The 17426-nt window shown below is 41.2% G+C and overlaps 1 protein-coding gene across 1 annotated transcript; it reads left to right on the top strand.

The window, feature by feature from the left end:
- The first annotated feature begins 305 nt into the window (after window positions 1-305).
- On the top strand, window positions 306-10494 carry SLC25A29 (solute carrier family 25 member 29). The gene is made up of 4 exons (XM_069858790.1): window positions 306-448; window positions 2355-2398; window positions 6903-6986; window positions 7605-10494. Exons 1-4 carry the CDS (start codon window positions 415-417, stop codon window positions 8346-8348), a joined length of 906 nt encoding a protein of 301 aa, XP_069714891.1. The 5' UTR covers window positions 306-414; the 3' UTR covers window positions 8349-10494.
- Window positions 10495-17426: the final 6932 nt, after the last annotated feature.

Below are 17426 nucleotides of genomic sequence, written 5' to 3'. Positions count from 1 at the left end.
CTGATGATGCTCTGTGGGGGGGATGCTCTGCGGGGATGCTCTGCTGGAAGGATGCTCTGCTCCCCGCAACAAGCACCTCCTCAGCCTCCAAAATGTCTTTCTGCCGTTCTTTCTGGCCTACCAACTGGTTAATTTTCCAGATGCAGCTGCAAAGCAGCGAACTGGGGGAGGAGCCGCTGGCTCTGACCCCCCCTCCTCCCCATCCCATCCCAGTCACGCCTTTTATCCGGAGCCGCCCCAACGTGCCGCCAGTGGCTGCGGGCGATGGGGGGGAGGTGTCCCGGGACCCGCCCCTCTCCGGGGCGGGGGTGACACGGGCGGTAGAAAGGGCAGGGGACGGCGAGGAGGGAGGCGACAGTGAGCTGAGCGGCATCGCGCAAGGGCTGCGCCCCGCAGGGGACGGAGGGTGCCAGCATGGCTCTGGATTTCCTCGCAGGATGCGTCGGAGGTGAGGAGCGGGAAGGGAGGGGGCTGCAAAAAAATGCATAGTAATAATTTCTAAAAAGAAAAAAAATTAAAAAGAGAAGAAAAATACGTAGAAGGGGAGGATAGAAAAGGGGGAAGAAGGCGAGAGAGGGAGGATAGAAAAGGGGGAAGAAGGCGAGAGAAGGAGGATAGAAAAGGGGGAAGAAGGCGAGAGAAGGAGGATAGAAAAGGGGGAAGAAGGCGAGAGAAGGAGGATAGAAAAGGGGGAAGAAGGCGAGAGAAGGAGGATAGAAAAGGGGGAAGAAGGCGAGAGAAGGAGGATAGAAAAGGGGGAAGAAGGCGAGAGAAGGAGGATAGAAAAGGGGGAAGAAGGCGAGAGAAGGAGGATAGAAAAGGGGGTAGAAGGCGAGAGAGGGAGGATAGAAAAGGGGGAAGAAGGCGAGAGAAGGAGGATAGAAAAGGGGGAAGAAGGCGAGAGAGGGAGGATAGAAAAGGGGGAAGGCCAGAGAAGGAGGATAGAAAAGGAGGAAGAGAAAAAGGGAGGGCGAGGAAGAAAAAAAGGAGGGGGGAAGGGAGGAAAATACATTTTTTTTAAAGCGGAAAAAAAAAAAGGAGGGAAAAGGATTACAAAAAAAAAAAATAACGGAGGAGGGGGGAAGATGTGGGCGCGGCGCTTTGCTGCGGGGAGCGGAGAATGGCCGTGGGCACGGGGCAGGTGGGGGCCGGGGGGAGCTCTCCCGCAAGGGATCACCCGCAGCGGAGCTCCCCAGGGATGCGGGTGCGGATTCCCCTTCCCCGCGGCGGTGCCCGAGGGGGCTGCAACCGGGGCTGGTGGCGAGGGAGCCCTCGGGGGCAGCAAGAGGGCAGCAGCAGGCTCGGGGACCCCTCTGACCTGGAAATATTTGTAGCGGAGAGCTGTAACGCGGAGGCGATCACCTCGCTCTTCCCTGTGCCTCGGCTTACGGCCTGCCGCCTTCTATTTTTAGCAGCTCTTAGTGTTCTTATTCTCGTGGGGGTTTTTTCAGTTGTGTTTGCTGTTCTCCCAGATTTATTATTATTATTTTGTTTATTTCCTTCCAGCCTCTGTCTGGCTTTATCTCAGTGGTCCGTGCCTTGGTGCGACTCCCCTAGGGTCAGGGTGCCACTGGTCTTTTCATGCCAAAAACAGCGCACATCGCTATCTTGCTGGCCCTGACCAACCTGGGCTGCTCCATCCTAGAGCCGGTGTTGTCTTTCTTCCACGTCTTGTCAGGGAGGAGGGAGGAATGTCATTTTTCTATAAGTATGAGGTCATCAATTGATTGAACTTTCAGTTTTGTTCCTCGGAAGTGGGGAGCTTGAGGATCCCTTTCTTCAGCTAGTACTTGTCCTTTTCAGTGCAAAACACATGTATTCAGATTAGGTGGTTTAAATAATAGGCTTGCATGTAACTTCCAAGAAGAACTTCCAACACTAAAATAAAGCAAAAGTTGAGTGGTCCTTCTACAGGTGTTACCATTGCATCTGGAAAGGCTTTGGGCAGAGAGCAGGGATTTCCTTTTGCCTTTAGAGAAGCTTCCAGGTTTTCTGTACCTCCTCAGAGTGGCACGTACCAGAAATTTTGCTTCAGAGGAAGCCAGAACTTGCCTTAGGCTGAGGCCAGGAATCACTTCTGAATATCTCGTATGACGTGGCATGCTCTGTAGTCACACACTGCAACCCCTGCCTGAGGCTCGGCAGCCTGATGGGAGCATAAAGGCAGCTAGTATTGGCCTCAAGGATGGAATGGTAGATCTCTTACCTTTGGGCTTCATAGGATGCTCTTCATCTGGCCTGCCAGTAATGGTGCAGGCTTCTGCCCTCAGGCTGGTGGTTGTGCTTGGGCAACTGTAGCCCTAGACCCAGGAAGAAAACTACTGAATCATAATCACAGCATCTGTTTGTTTCAGGTGCTGCTGGAGTGCTGGTAGGACACCCATTTGACACTGTTAAGGTGGGTTGGTTATGAAACACCTTTGTCTCTAGGTAAAAATCTGGAAGTATTTCCAAGGAATGGGGGAAGAAAAGAAAATCCCCAGATACTGCAGGAGCATAAGTCTGTGCTGGAAAGTTTGGAGAAAGCCTCCTCAACCACTGTTTATAGATTTGCAGTCTCCAGCTCTTCAGAAGAGAAAAAATTCTTTGGATGTATGATTCAGCCCAGTAACATGACAAATGTTGGCCTAAACTACAAGTTCATCAGTGTAGTAACAACGTTGTATTTGAAAGTACATCTTACCTTTAACTTAGTTTTGTTCTAAGCTTGCTCTTCTGCAGCTGTTGTTCGCTAACTGCTAAAACTGCCACTCCCTGCATTTGTAACTCAAACCTACTTTGTTACTAGGTTGAAAATAGTGTTTGGTTTCCCCCTAGTATGCGCTTCAACTTATTCCTCAAGCATTAATTTGTCACACTAGCCAAAGGGTGTAAGTGGATAAAAATCCACAGCGTGAAGCTTGTCTAGTAGCTTTTTCCTCCCTTTAAGCATTATTTTTATAACTTTCCAAGTTAAAATTGCTTTTCTGATAGTAGCTTAGCTGTATGTATTCTGCATACTAAGGATAGCTAAAACCTATTCAAAGACAAGATTTGAAATCTCCTGGAGGGCTCTTCAGGAGTCCAAGCCTATTTTTCAGAATGGGATGACAATTTAAGTCACTTCTTGGCATTCTTATCCAAAGTCTCACTCTGGAAGGATATAAGAAGGGATGACAATATATTCCCTGCTAAACTAATACACCAGATCAGTTGACTGCAGCAGACAGCATGCAACCTGCTAGAGCTATATTTGGAATACCTCTACCTTGCAGAACTCATATATGCAAAGGGATGGTAGTGTTACTGAGGTCATCATCGTATTCTGTATTCTACCACATGGTTAATTCAATACAGATTTTCTTAGCTAGTAGATATTTAGTCCTTGCTAGTCAAGCACAAGCTGCTTAAATTCTAAAAACTGTACGTATATTTCTCGGAGCTTCATAAATTTGACTGTTGAGTAATTTAGTTGAATTCCAGTATACTTTTTAAGGAATGGTATTATCTAGACTTGTACATTTTACAGCTGGTATGGGGCCAGGCGTCCTTTCCTTTCATCCCCATTCCACCAAATTTTCCTTGCTTAATTTAAGGTGATGGATCATTTCATTGAAGCCAGCAAAACTGCGAATACTCCACACTCAGACTAAAGTTAGGCATGTGTGGGTTTGGGTTTTTTTTGTTTGTTTTAGGGTTAAATAGTTTCTAGTGCATGAAACTAAATACTTACGTGTTTGCAAACTGGGGCTCCTGTGCTAGTTCTAGCACATGTATTAATGCCAAATAGAGGTGTTGGCTTTATTGTAAATCAAGATTCTTCTTTTAGTGCAAGAATAATTTGTTTCTGGATGACTTTAAATGTTCTATGAAATCCAGTGTGGCACACTATATTTTCATAGCCATTAGAAGGTGATATAAGTATTTATCTTTTTTTCCTAGAGAGAACACTAATGTTTGTGTTATTAGTCACCACTGTATGTGGGAAAACTAACACTACAACCAGTATTAAAAAAAAAAAGGCATTGCATAATATGTTGTCTGTGTGTATGTATTAAGAATTAACCCTTTTTATAGTTTTGCAGTGTTTAAAGGGCTAGCAGGTAGTCACATTAGACTGTAAATTTTCAATATATATGAAGAATGGGAAAACTGCTTAGATAAGCCAGAATTATACTTCTGTCCTTGCTTTTAAGCTTTTTTTTGGCCAGTGATTGTGTCTTACAAAGTGGGGAGGGGGATGGTGGGACACACAGGGAGAGATTAAGCTGGTGAAGTCACCCTGCGAAACCCACAACTGAGCTAATCTCAGAACTGGAAAATTCCTTAACCCTGGTTTGTTGATGTAATGTATAAAATTGCTTTTTTGCTTTTAACTGCCTTTACTTTCTGAGCTAGGGGCTGTCTTCATTAACAGCAAAAGTGTTACTTTGTTGTAGATGACAGATAAGCCTCATCACGGGAGAGTTACCTAGTAAGTATAGCCCAGGTGAACACTTCTGTTTCTCTCAGTCTTAATTTATTCCCAAATGTATTAGTTCAAATAAAGAACTAAACAACTTAAAGCCTTTTTCTTTTTTTTAGTTTTAAAACTCATGTGTCCCTCTTCTACAGCTATGGAATGGAGGGAGTGGGGTTTAAGTATCCTTTTTTTTTTTCCTTTTTTTTTTTTTTTGTTTCTTTTTTTGTAATGTAAAGTCTTATTCTGAACCTTCTTTCTGGTATGCATTTCTGGCTGTATACACTTCCGCACACAGTGGCTCTAACACTGAATCCCAGGCACACTGTTATTGAGGTCTTATCCACTACATATCCTTGGAGGACATTTTCATTGCCCAAACACTTCTAAATCAGTAATTTTGCACATTATTAAATATTTGGACTGTTGTGGGGGTGTGGTGGTTTGGGGTTTTTTGCTTAGTCTTGAGTAACTTTATGCAGGTATTTAGTGATGTGAAATTACAGTGTGTTACCCTTGGACCTAAACCTTAGTAACAGCGATTACAAATAAGAAGAAAGCAAGAATATCACGTAATGAATAGACTAGAGGGTAAACTTTGCACAAGATTCATCCTTCCTGTAGTTGTATGCATTTAATAAGAGTTTGTTGAATATGGCATTAATATTCATAACTAAAGTTTCATATGCACTCGTTGCCTGACCTGGCCATTTGCTAGTGTGGGTACCACTATGTGGACATCACTATGCTCATATAAAAGAGCTGGTTTTCATTCCTAGACCTGGAGTTTCAGTACTTAACTTTCTAAATATTTTATCCTACAACAAGTCTCAATTGGTCAATATTTCACAAATTTAGGCAAAAATAGTGGAGGCTGTATGCCACTAAAGAATTCAGTCTATATTCAGAATATGAAAAATTCTAAATACTAAAGAAAAGTATTTAGAAAAATCAGATTAAGAAGGTTCCTAAGCTGCAGTTCTCCCAAAGCCCATACTTGTGCAAGTCCCCTGACTTCAGACGGGGTTTGAAACAATAGCTGTAGAGTATAAATAGAGCAAAACCTTAATTTTGTGCAATTCTGACAGCATGTTAAGATTTATGACTTGGCTTGTGGGTCTGCTTCTTGAGCAGTTTTAACAATCTGCAGATTGCCCAAATGCTGCTTTGAGTAACAAAGGATTTATTTTCTTTGAATCCTACCATGAGCTTACTTTTAATGCTAAGAAGTTTTAAGACCCTGTTCCATTTTGGAAGACCTGAGGGGATCTCAGCCTCCCAGTACAGCTAGCATACACTGATATGTATACTACAAAAACACTGAAATGTAACATTTTGATTTACAAAACATATAACTCCATGTTGTAGGAAAACATACTGCAACTGTAAATAACTTTTTTTTTTTTTGTCTCAAAGAAAGCTAACCTGAATATAGAATTCTGACAAACAGTGTCCCCAAATCCTTTTTTACACCCTTTATCTTTCATTGCTGTGGTGCTATTTATTATTACTTTAGGAAGAAAACTATAAAAGGATTTTAGTCAGGAATGTTTCATGCAGACCTGATAATATTTTCTTTTGTTCAGAGTAGGAGTCTTTTATGTTTTTTGCCCTTAGGTTGTAGCGGCAGCATTAAATGGTTGATAAGCAGGTTTTCTGAGGAACATTGAAGCCCTCCACGCTGGAGATCAAAACAAGATTTCTAACTTCTCCAGTCCAACAAAACCAATTCATTTGGTTTATGGCAGGGCAGGGTTCTGCATGACTAGGTAGCCTTGAGACTTTTGTTTTATTTTTGCTGAGGCCAAATTAGCAGGAAAAAACCCAGAACTGGACTTTCCCATCAAAGATTTAAAAACACACAGAAAAAGGGCCTGTCTCCTGATATCGCCAGTTACAGTAGTATCTACCTGTAAGACATCTTAAGAGTCACTTCCCAGCTACCCTCTGAAAAAAAATTAGATCTTGGTGAAGGGTACCAAGTCTGGTAGCCTGAAACACTATGGAGGGTGGTATTGAAAGTTTCCATCCCTTTAAAATTATCCTTATTCCATGCTAGATTTTTAAATAAATTTTTATGAAGTTCTATCAGGTTTGTACAGATATTCTTTAGTGTGAACAGAAGTATTCTTGCCAGCTGAGGAAAGTATTTATTGTAGCCAGTACCAGAAAGCTTCAGTCTGAAGTTGCAGATAAGTGTTCCCTATTGTACTTCCACATACTGTTTTTCTAATATTCATAAGGGGTTAATAATCCTCCTCCCTTCATGTTTTCACCCCAAAAATTAATTCAAAACACTTGCAGCATATTCTTAAATCATTTTGCCACATATGGCATTCCAGCATCCAGCGTGTGTTCTTGCGTATAGATTGCTATAGCAAATCTCTCTATGTGTACGAAACACTAGTTTAGCACTTAGGCTGCTCTTGGTGCACAAATCAGTATCTCATACAACTTTTTATAGGTTCGTCTACAAGTTCAAAATGTAGAGAAACCTCTCTACCGTGGGACCTTGCATTGCTTTCAGTCCATCATAAAGCAAGAATCTGTAAGTACAAAATTAACGCTCTGCATATTTTGTATGAAAAACATGAGAAAGCTGTTAAAAATAAAACCAAAATACAAATACTGAAGGTCAGGACATAAGCATACTCTGAACCTCACCTGACTGTAGTACAGATATTGTAGTAGGAAATTTGCCAGAAATTCACTACCTTGGAAGCTGATATTTTGAAGTTAACTTTTTAAATAATAAGTTACTTCAATAGCTGATTTTCCAAGAATCCAAGCAATTTGAGCCATGAGTGAAGAAATCAGTGAGGTGTTGGGTTTTTTGTGCTGAAGATTTAAGATCATAAGTAGAAGGGTAGCTTTAGGCTTTCAGTTACTTAAAACAAAAAGTATAAAATCTACCAGAAAACTTTTCACTGGATGGGCAAAGATTATTTTCTAGGTGTGTTCAAGTATATCTTTGTACTGCTAAAAATGTTTAGATGTTTGTGGTCTAGGCAGCAATGAAACTATTATTATAAAGCAAGATGGTACTGAACTTGCGGCCTCTATTATAAAGCTAGGGCACAAGGGAGAGCCAGAAAGGGAACATTCTGCATAGTGTCAGCAGGTTACCAACACCACTGTTAAAAAGGTATTTTTCTTCTTCCATTAGGCTTTTGGACTCTATAAAGGTATTGGGTCACCAATGATGGGACTTACCTTCATTAATGCGCTTGTATTCGGTGTACAAGGAAACACACTTCGTGCTCTGGGAAAAGACACTCCTCTAAATCAGTTCCTTGCAGGGTCAGCAGCAGGTGCTATCCAGTGCATCATCTGCTGTCCCATGGAGCTGGCAAAGACAAGAATGCAGCTTCAAGGAACAGGTGAATACAAACTAAAAACAAAAAACTACAAAAATTCTCTGGACTGCTTGATCAAAATCTATCGAAAGGAAGGGCTGCGGGGCATCAACAGGGGCATGGTCTCTACATTCATAAGAGAGACTCCAAGCTTTGGCTTTTACTTCCTGACCTATGACTGCATGACCAGGTATTTAGGTTGCGAAGCTGAGGACAGTTATGTTATTCCCAAACTTCTCTTTTCTGGGGGGATGTCGGGAATAGTGTCCTGGCTCTCAACGTATCCCATGGATGTGATCAAATCCCGGCTTCAGGCTGATGGAGTTGGAGGCGTTACACAATACAACGGCATTTTAGACTGCATCAGAAAGAGTTACCATGAAGAAGGCTGGAGGGTGTTCACAAGAGGTCTTACTTCCACACTTCTCCGTGCTTTTCCTGTCAATGCAGCTACCTTTGCTACTGTCACTGTGTTCCTAATGTATATGAGATCAGAAGACGACCTTCGTGAATGCGAACCAGGTCCAGTAATCCAGCAGCCTTCCAGTTTGTGAACCATATCTGTTTGTTCTCCTGATCCAATGCCTGGATGATGGGATTTTCTTAAATGTAAACACTTGACCCGCACAAGTGGTATAAATGTATGCTTTCTGTATAAAGAATTCCTAAAGGTGTCAAACTAGGTTTTCATCACATTACTTGTATAAACAGCATATTGCCTTATTAAGGACTTCATATCTAGTAGTATCCAAGTAAGATAGGGACCTGCCTTTAGAAAGTACTGTACAGTTACTGTTGTGGCTCCAGAAGATGGTCTGGAGAATGGGCAGAAATCGTGTTTTCTTCTCTAGTGCTCTGAATGACTTAAGTTGAATGAAGAAACATTTTCAGAAAATAAATGCTCTTTTTGTATCTAACAGGAGTAAGTATAGTCTGCTAAGGAGAAGCAGGGAGAAGAAATTAAGTGTTGAAGGCATTTTATAGGTAACCCTGAACTGTTTTAAGACATGGACTAGTATTCAGCTAGCCATGTGTTTTACTTTTCCTCTGCTTTTATATATCAGTGAGTTTAGTAGCAACTTTTTTTTATACTGTGTTTTGGTCAAAAGTATGATTTGTTCCTAAGCTACTCCCTTACCTTCCAGCTTTGAATAAATATCTTAAGCACAAAGTAAGTATTCAGGTTCGTGAATACAGGATGAGGGATGATGTGATTGAGAGCTGCCCTGAGGAGAAGGACTTGGGGGTGCTGGTTGGGGAGAAGCTTGACATGAGCCGCCAATGTGTGCTTGCAGCCCAGAAGGCCAGCCGTGTCCTGGGCTGCATCAAAAGAAGCATTGCCAGCAGTTTGAGGGAGGTGATTCTGCCCCTCTGTTCCATTCTTGTTAGACCCCCACCTCAAGTATTGTGTCCAGGTCTGGAATCCTTAACATGAGAAGGATATGGAACTGTTGGAACAGGTCCAGGGGAGGGCTACAAAGATGAGCAGAGAGCTGGAGCACCTTCCCTATGAGGACAGGCTGAGAGTTGGGCTTATTCAGCCTGGAGAAGAGAAGGCTCTGAGGAGACCTGGAGGTGTTTAAGACCAGGTTCGATGGGACCTTGGGTAACCTGGTCTAGTGGGACGTGTCTGTGCCCATGGCAGGACGTATTGAACTAGATGATCTTTAAGGTCACTTCCAACCCAAATTATTCTATGATTCTATCTGCACTCATACACATTTGTTCCTTTGAGTCTCAAAGCTTTTAAGGATTCAGGGAACCTCACTACTCATAAGATTGTTTGCTATTTGCCTTCACCTCTATTTCTTGTTCAGTGGGTGCACAGATTGTATTGACTAGATTCAGCCCAAGTAGACTTTGTTCTCTGAAGTTAATGCAACTTTGCACCACTTTTCCCAACATACCCCGTAGCAGCCCTTGATGTACAGAAGTCGAAGTCTTGCCTGTGGTATTGCACAAAATGTTTGTGGGTGCAATGTTAGCTTAGCAGCGTGAAGTACTGTAGAAATACGTATGTACATGTTCAGAACTGGAGGTTTAAGACCATTCCAGAACACAGGGGTGTATGTGTCCAAAATGGTTGGTGGTCAATACCTGTACATTATGAATTTAAACAATAGTGATTTTTTATGTATTTAGTTACAGTGCTACTGGAAAGACTACTGAAGAGGGGTTTGGACAGTTTTCTTGTTATGTTAATCCACTGACTTTTTTTTTTGTTTGTTTGTTTTTAAGCAGTCTGGTCAAGAGTGATTGCTTTAGTCAAAGACCTACAAACAGTTATTAAAGATTTGGAATAAGAAGTACACATATTTGTCACAAAGAGCCAGGTGGAAGGAGTGCATGTGTGTGAGAAATGTTCCAAAATGTATCAAACTAGTTCAATTTGTTACACTTTTGGTTGGGACAAGTGCAATATGTGTTTAATTTATATGAATTTTTCTAAAGAAACCTTATTTTGTAGCATTTTGCACTGTAACAAAGTATGCTGGAGAAACCTGTAAAACTGCTATGTTTTTTATACCTTGGAGGTATGTTGGATGCTTTAGTGCCTACTTTGCACTGAGATTCAAATTGAATGTTCAATCTATCTACTAAGCTGCATATGCACAACAACTCACAGCAAAGACCATTTACACCTTTGTATAGTAGTCTAATTGTATATAAAATTAAGGGAATAAATTTTTAAAAAACTTTGACTTTGGTTCTTTAAAGTTTATTTGCTTCCTTCTGTTAAATGTAGCTTGCAAGAGGCAGGGGGTTCTGGCTTTTGCTTTAAGAAAATTGCTTCCCATCTGCTTTTCACACACCCCCAGGAAGGGCAGTGCCTCGCTCTGGCTTAGTGCATATAAATTCATTCAGGAAAAGAAGGGAAGTTGCCCAAATTTGCTTCTTCAAACTGATCTCTTCTGCAAGTGCCTCACTTGAAGACATTATGGCTATTAAGAGAACAATCCTGCTTTTGGAGCCAGAATGCTGGCAGGATGCTTGGACCCTTCCTATTCTGTATTTATTTATTTGGCTTAAGCAGTGCTGATCAACAACAAGGCTGCACAACTGCAGAAGGCAGAAGTCTAGGGGGTCCCCGCAGAGTCACACCAGAATCACGTACCAGCTCTGTGACTAGCGATGTTCATCCCTGAATCAGCTATGGCTCCAAGATGCACAAATTTAGTATAAAGCTTTGTAGTTTGTTGGTTGTTTTTCTTTTAGACAGCACGACTAGCTCACAAAGAGCGATATTCCAACTAAAAAGCCATCTAGGAAAGGCAGAATGAGAGTTTAAGCTTTGGCTTTTACTTCTGACCTATCATGTATTATATGACCTATGAAAAAGAGCTATTCTTGCTGATGAGAGGTTACTTCAGGTACTGGGCTCCACTGATTCATCTCCTTTAAGGGTATTGAAACCCTGTCAAGCACCACTTTGCTAGATCAGAGAAGGGAAAGGCTACCATGATTGGGGCAGCTCCTAGTCAAATACCTTGTGTCTTCTCAGTAGGAGCAACAGCATTGAACTGCAGCACAGAAACAAATATTTGGAATAAGCACACAATGTCTCCCTAGAGGGCTACACAATGTTTTACTCTCTACTCAAACATGCTCTCCAGAAATCCATCCATCGGGAACTTAAAAGAAATGTTCAGTAGCAGAAACTGGAGATTACTCAAGAACCCTAATGGGGGCAAAAGCCAGCTTTCAACCTAGCCTGATGTCACTTGCTTGAAATCTGCAACTCCTAACTATAAAATCAAGCTAGACAATGGCCTCAGCCTTTTTAAACATCATGAGGTTCCTCCCTGCTAGATTTTTGATATGTCAGCCAATTTAGCCAAGCCAGACAGAACTGTATTCTGCCTCCCCAGATCATTCCCACAACCATCATCAAGCATTATGACACTGGATAGGAGATGCTCAACAACCCAAACAACTGAAGGGAAAACTCACCTATTGTCAAGTTCCCATGCTCTGCTCTTTTGTTTTGGTTTTTGCTTTTTTGGGGGTTTTTTTTGGTTTTGGTTTTTTTCCTAATGACCCACCCTGTTCCTGGATGGCTAGAAAGCTGCCCGGAGGAGAAGGACCTAGGGGTGTTGATTGAGAGCTGACTGAACATGAGCCAGCAGTGTGCCCAGGTGGCCAAGAAGGCCAATGGCATCTTGGCTTGTATCAGAAACGGTGTAACCAGCAGGTCCAGGGAGGTTATTCTCCCTCTGTACTTGGCACTGGTGAGACCACAACTCAAATACCATGTTCAGTTCTGGGCCCCTCACCACAAGAAGCATGTTGAGGCTCTGGAGCGAGTCCAGAGAAGAGCAACAAAGCTGGTGAAGGGGCTGGAGAACAGGCCTTATGAGGAACGGCTGAAGGACCCGGCGTTGTTCAGCCTGGAAAAGAGGAGGCTGAGGGGAGACCTTATTGCTCTCTACAACTACCTGAAAGGAGGTTGTGGAGGGGAGGGAGCTGGCCTCTTCTCCCAAGTGACAAGAGACAGGACAAGAGGGAATGGCCTCAAGCTCCGCCAGGGGAGGTTCAGGTGTGACATCAGGAAAGTATTTTTCACAGAAAGGGTCATTGGGCACTGGATGGGTGGATAAGGTGCTAAGGGGCATGGTTTGCTGTTTGATAGGAATGGTTGGACTCATTGATCCTGGAGGTCTTTTCCAACCTAGTGATTCTTTGGATCATAGCTACGTTACAAGTTGCAGCCACAAAATGCACCTAGGCATGACCCTTCAAAGTTTTAAAGACATTATAACAGTAACCCTACTAGGGGGTGAAATTCAGATCATTTATCATACCTGCAGGCACAACATGACATGATTCAGTTTTTTGGTTTGTTTTTTTTTTTTTCCCTCTCTTCCTTGCCTTTCCCTGTATACAGGCTTTTTAAAGTTCACATGAAAAAGTAGCAAGACATTCAAGGGATGAAAGGCTGTACATTGCAGGTGCAGGACAGGTAGCATACTGGGCAAGTTACTAGGACACAAGTATAAAAAGTTGACCTTGTGGAGATTTGTTTGTTCTGTGAAATTAAATATATTTACTATTATTCTGGAAAACAGGTGTTAATAGCTGTTGTTGGCCAGACTTCTGATCTGTGGATAGTTAAAGAACAACTTAAAGCCAAGAAGTGAGTCAAACATCCTTACACTAGCAGAAGATACAATTAAACCACTTTTCTGCCAGAAAAACAGCCAGAGAAAATAGCAGCATCCCATATCAAACACGCCAGCCACAGAGACAGATGACAGATCTAAGGAACCATATTACTCTGGGACACACAGCAAGAGAGCTGAGAAGGGAGCCAGAGAACTAGCTGAGCTAAACCTAGCAGAGATAGGCTTTGAAATCACAAGGAAGCAAACTGCAGCTTTTAACATTCAGGAATTTATGTATATTCATGGACAGTGGAAGAGGAAAGCAGAGGAAAATAAGCCATTTTCATGCTACAAGTGCAACCACCTCAGGTTTTTTGTACTAACTGTTGTCCTCACCAATTGTAACGATGGTTTTCCCTAACAGGAAAAAGAAACAGTGACATAATATGCACAATAATACATATGATATACAAGCTTTTACTTAAAGTTTATTATCAGTTATAACTGATTTGACCTAGAATGTGATTTTAAGCTGTACAGTCTCATCAATAAATAAATTGGAAGCAATGAAGACAAGGTCTGCAGAGAAAAATAATACACTATACATCGATATAATTGGAAAAAAGGCAAGTTCCAATGTCCACAAAACAGTCTCCAGGTCTATGAAACTTTACATCATACACAGTCAAATTGCTTCTTGGTATCACTATTACTTATGCTTTACTGACTGCTTTTTCCTCACTGAAAGAAACCCTCCATGCTTTTTTGCTAACAGTAAAATAGAGTTGTACAATTACAACTATATCCATGTGTCAATCTATAAAATACTAAAATCATGATGGCCTGCACTCTTTGCTAAATATATAAAAATACAATTGTTTCTAGAATAATTTGACTGGTTAGACTAAAGTTGGTATAGAAGAAATTTAATGTTCTTTTTCTAGGACCTGATCTAGTCATTTTAAGCAGAGATTTATCCTAGATAAGGTGTACTCAAGCGTTGCAATCATCCAAGCCACATACCTTCTTTCCTTGTGCACTGATGTCTTTTCACTTCCAGAAACATCTACAACAGATGGTTTTCAAACTGGGTAGTAATAAAGTTCAAGCTTTTTAACTGCAATTAAAGGAGGTGAAAGTAAAAATAACTCTTTTACCCCTAATTCCTTCAGGCAGATATCTGCTTCCCTGCTAGTTCAGAACTGACAGATAATAGACTTTCATTTCTCACTCTGGAAAAAAAAATGAGGCAAAATCCCCCTTCCCTAACCTATGCAAGAGGAAAGAATGAAAACAAAAAAAAAAGAAAAAACAAAAAAAACACACAAGAGGAAATAAGCCCCTACAGAGTAGCAATGCAGGACTCCCTGATGCAACATCCATCCTGCAGTCTCTGCAATGGCCTTGCAAACATTCTCAGCAGCAACACACGGAAGAATAGGGCTCCGGCAAGCTTAGACTTTTTAGGGAGCCACTGCTGGAGTGAAGCACAGGTATTTTGCACATTTATCAGCTAACCAAAATAGCAACTAACAGCTGAAAGCATATTCATTAACACTACATATCATTAGATTTCCACATTCCTCTCTGAAGATATTTCATATGAATACTGGATGCATGGATCTCCTAAAACTATATGATCACATGTGACAATTTTTATTCTAAGCCTTTATTTTCAGTGCCTTGCCGGTGCTTTTTTTGCGAATGGACAAGTACACTCAGGACTCTCAGAAATCAGCACAGAACTGTACATCTTGAAAACCAGCACTGTCCTGTGGGAAACTTGCTATTTGACACAGGCACATTTCAAGTCTGTCCAGGTCTACTGAACACCACCAGACACCCTCATGCACTTGACCTCCAAGGGGCACCCTGAGACTTGGCTGTTCTGTCTGTTGTTCATGCTGTACAAACTGGTAATTCACTGCCATCTCCTGGCAAACCACTATTAAGAGTGCCTGTATAGATGGAAATAGAAGCCTTGATATAGATCCTTCCTGCAATCAGACTGATTAGAAAAAAATCACACTTAAGTCTACAAGAACATTTAACATGTAAGTGGTATTAAGAGAAGTCTTGCAAACCAAAGTCTTGCAAGGTCCCCACAGATTCTCCATTCCTATCCATCCCACTACAAAACTGACCAACATTCCTACAGAACCCCAGACTTGCTCCTGAAGAGTTTCCAGTTTACACAGGAACCCGGGGACAGCAGCAGCTCACAAGAGGGATATGGTGCCCACACTTAGAATCCTAGAATCATATAATCACTAGGTTGGAAAAGACTCACTGGATCATCGAGTCCAACCATTCCTATCAATCACTAAACGATGCCCCTCAGCACCTTACCACCCATCTTTTAAACAGCTCCATGGAAGATGACTCAACCACCTCCCTGGGCAGTCTGTTCCAGGGAGCAGAAGAAATGACATCCCAACAAGCAGCTGATCTTAAAATTTTCCATTAGAAAAAAATACAGAAGACCTAGAAACCTTAAACTGGAGTTGTCTGAACAACATCTGCTAAAAACTATTTTACTCATTTACCTACAACAAAATGGTGGTTTTCTGCTACATTAGGTGAAGCTAGGATCTGAAAAATTCACATGAACAGTTACATCAAACCTGCTGTGCTTTTTCTAGAAGGAAATTCATAATTGTCCAGACTACTTGTAGGAAAATGAAGGGACTTAAAAAAAATTCTAAGCATAACTGCCTCAAAAACATAGGATAATTTATACACAGATGAACTTGCCTAAGCTGGTTTAATTTAGGCAGAGAATGAAATTGCATAAGGGATCACTGATTAAATTGCCTTATAAAATGAAGCCAGCAGCCATTCAGGTGGCATTTAAACATCGCTGTAAAGCCATCTTCACGCTACCAGCTCTTTGCAACTTGAAATGCGGTCAGTACATATGATCAAAATACCCAGTCTCTCCTATACTTTTGCCCTGGGACTGCCAGATTAGACCGATACAAGCAACCTTTAAACTCTTGCCAAAGAAAGTGGTACTTTTTCACTATTCCATTTGCACTGCTATGAATAATTGTTCTAAATTCAAGGCCAATTTTTATTCCTGCCTGTAAAATTTACACCCAACATTCAGTTTTGAAATCCACAGTTTCTGAAGTTTATGGACTTGATTTCTCCACTGCTTTAAGCAATACAGGAACATCAATGTAGTTACTAAGAAGCCAAAGCTTAATGCTGACAATGAACATTATATGCTTTCCTCATCTTCTCAAGCTGCTGTAACAGACTTAAAAAAGGTGCTGTACAGATTAAAAACTTATTATTCCAGTGTCATCATTATAGAATAACTGAGTCAACCCATGCCAGTACCAGCTACCTCCTGACTCATGAGACTTCCTAGGCTGATTTGCCCAGCAGCCCTGACAAAAACACTGATCTTTCTCCATTTCTTCAAAGTAGTAAGGAACCACATTATCAACTGGAAACACCTTTTCTCGCCACTGCCATTCCTCTTCATTCCCGCTTTGAAGGGATTAGCTTTCTTCAAACGTTTTAAAGCCTCCAATAATTTTTCCATTTCTGTTAACTATTGCATCTTTTGCTTTTTACTTACTGTGGAATTAGCAGAGGAAAAGGATTTCTGTCAGCATTTAGAACTATAATTACTGCTGACAAGCTATGTTGTTAGAATGTGTTTAGTATTTGGCTTTGCTGATTGACAGTTTGTGACTGATGTGGGGGAGGGGTGTCCAATCTCGTCACCTCAATTTAACCATGAACATTTTCAAAAAGATGATAACTAAAACCAAGTATAATTTCAGGCAGAGAGGAAGGAGTTCTCAGCTCCATTTCACTAAGAATTTATTCACTTAGCCTTTCCAATCTGTACCTGGGCTTCTCCTATACCCTTCTCAAGGAAAACAATCTCTGGAAGTAACAGGTAATGAAGTTCAGTTTGTTCTGCATTTAAAACAGAATCTATAGCTACTGGTAGATTTGGAAGATGCAAGTGGGAAAGTTTATAGTCAGTTCTATCTTTTAAAATTAGAGTCCAGAAGATACACAGCTATATAATTTTTTTTCCTTCCATTCTGACAGCAAGACAACCAGATAAGGCAATAGAAAATGCAATATCAAATTAACAGTAAAACAGGCATGACAAATAACCACTTAAATATTTTGCTAGCTTTAAAACCCCTGGCCACATTTTCCCTGCCCCTCAGCCTCTCCTCCCCTTACCTGAACTTGCTCACAAATTGGTGGCACAACGCAGGAACTTGTCAATAGTAGGCTGGCCAATGGTGGTTTCAAAGGTTGCTAATCTCAAAGTCTTTAATTTTTTCACTGAAAATCCAGAAGGAAAACTCTGGAATCAATTAAGCATGATGTATTAAGAACAAGATACGTCAATTATACTTTAAAAGCTTAAATAACTTACAGAAGTTACTCAAAACAAATATTTATTCATACCCAATATGCAAATTAAGTAGCTAGAAAACAAGATCTTTCATGCTATTAAGTACTGCTACTTACACTCAGCAGTGTATCGAGTGC

This window comes from Phaenicophaeus curvirostris, chromosome 5, assembly GCF_032191515.1.
Source record: "Phaenicophaeus curvirostris isolate KB17595 chromosome 5, BPBGC_Pcur_1.0, whole genome shotgun sequence".
NCBI lineage: Eukaryota > Metazoa > Chordata > Aves > Cuculiformes > Cuculidae > Phaenicophaeus > Phaenicophaeus curvirostris.
This window is presented reverse-complemented; position numbering and strand designations above follow the sequence as displayed.

Excerpts from the sequence above, each read along its gene's own strand:
- SLC25A29 (XM_069858790.1), top strand. The coding sequence starts at position 415 with ATGGCTCTGGATTTCCTCGCAGGATGCGTCGGAG. Across the intron at positions 449-2,354 it reads CCTCGCAGGATGCGTCGGAG|GTGCTGCTGGAGTGCTGGTA; the intron begins GTGAGGAGCGGG and ends TGTTTGTTTCAG. Across the intron at positions 2,399-6,902 it reads ACCCATTTGACACTGTTAAG|GTTCGTCTACAAGTTCAAAA; the intron begins GTGGGTTGGTTA and ends AACTTTTTATAG.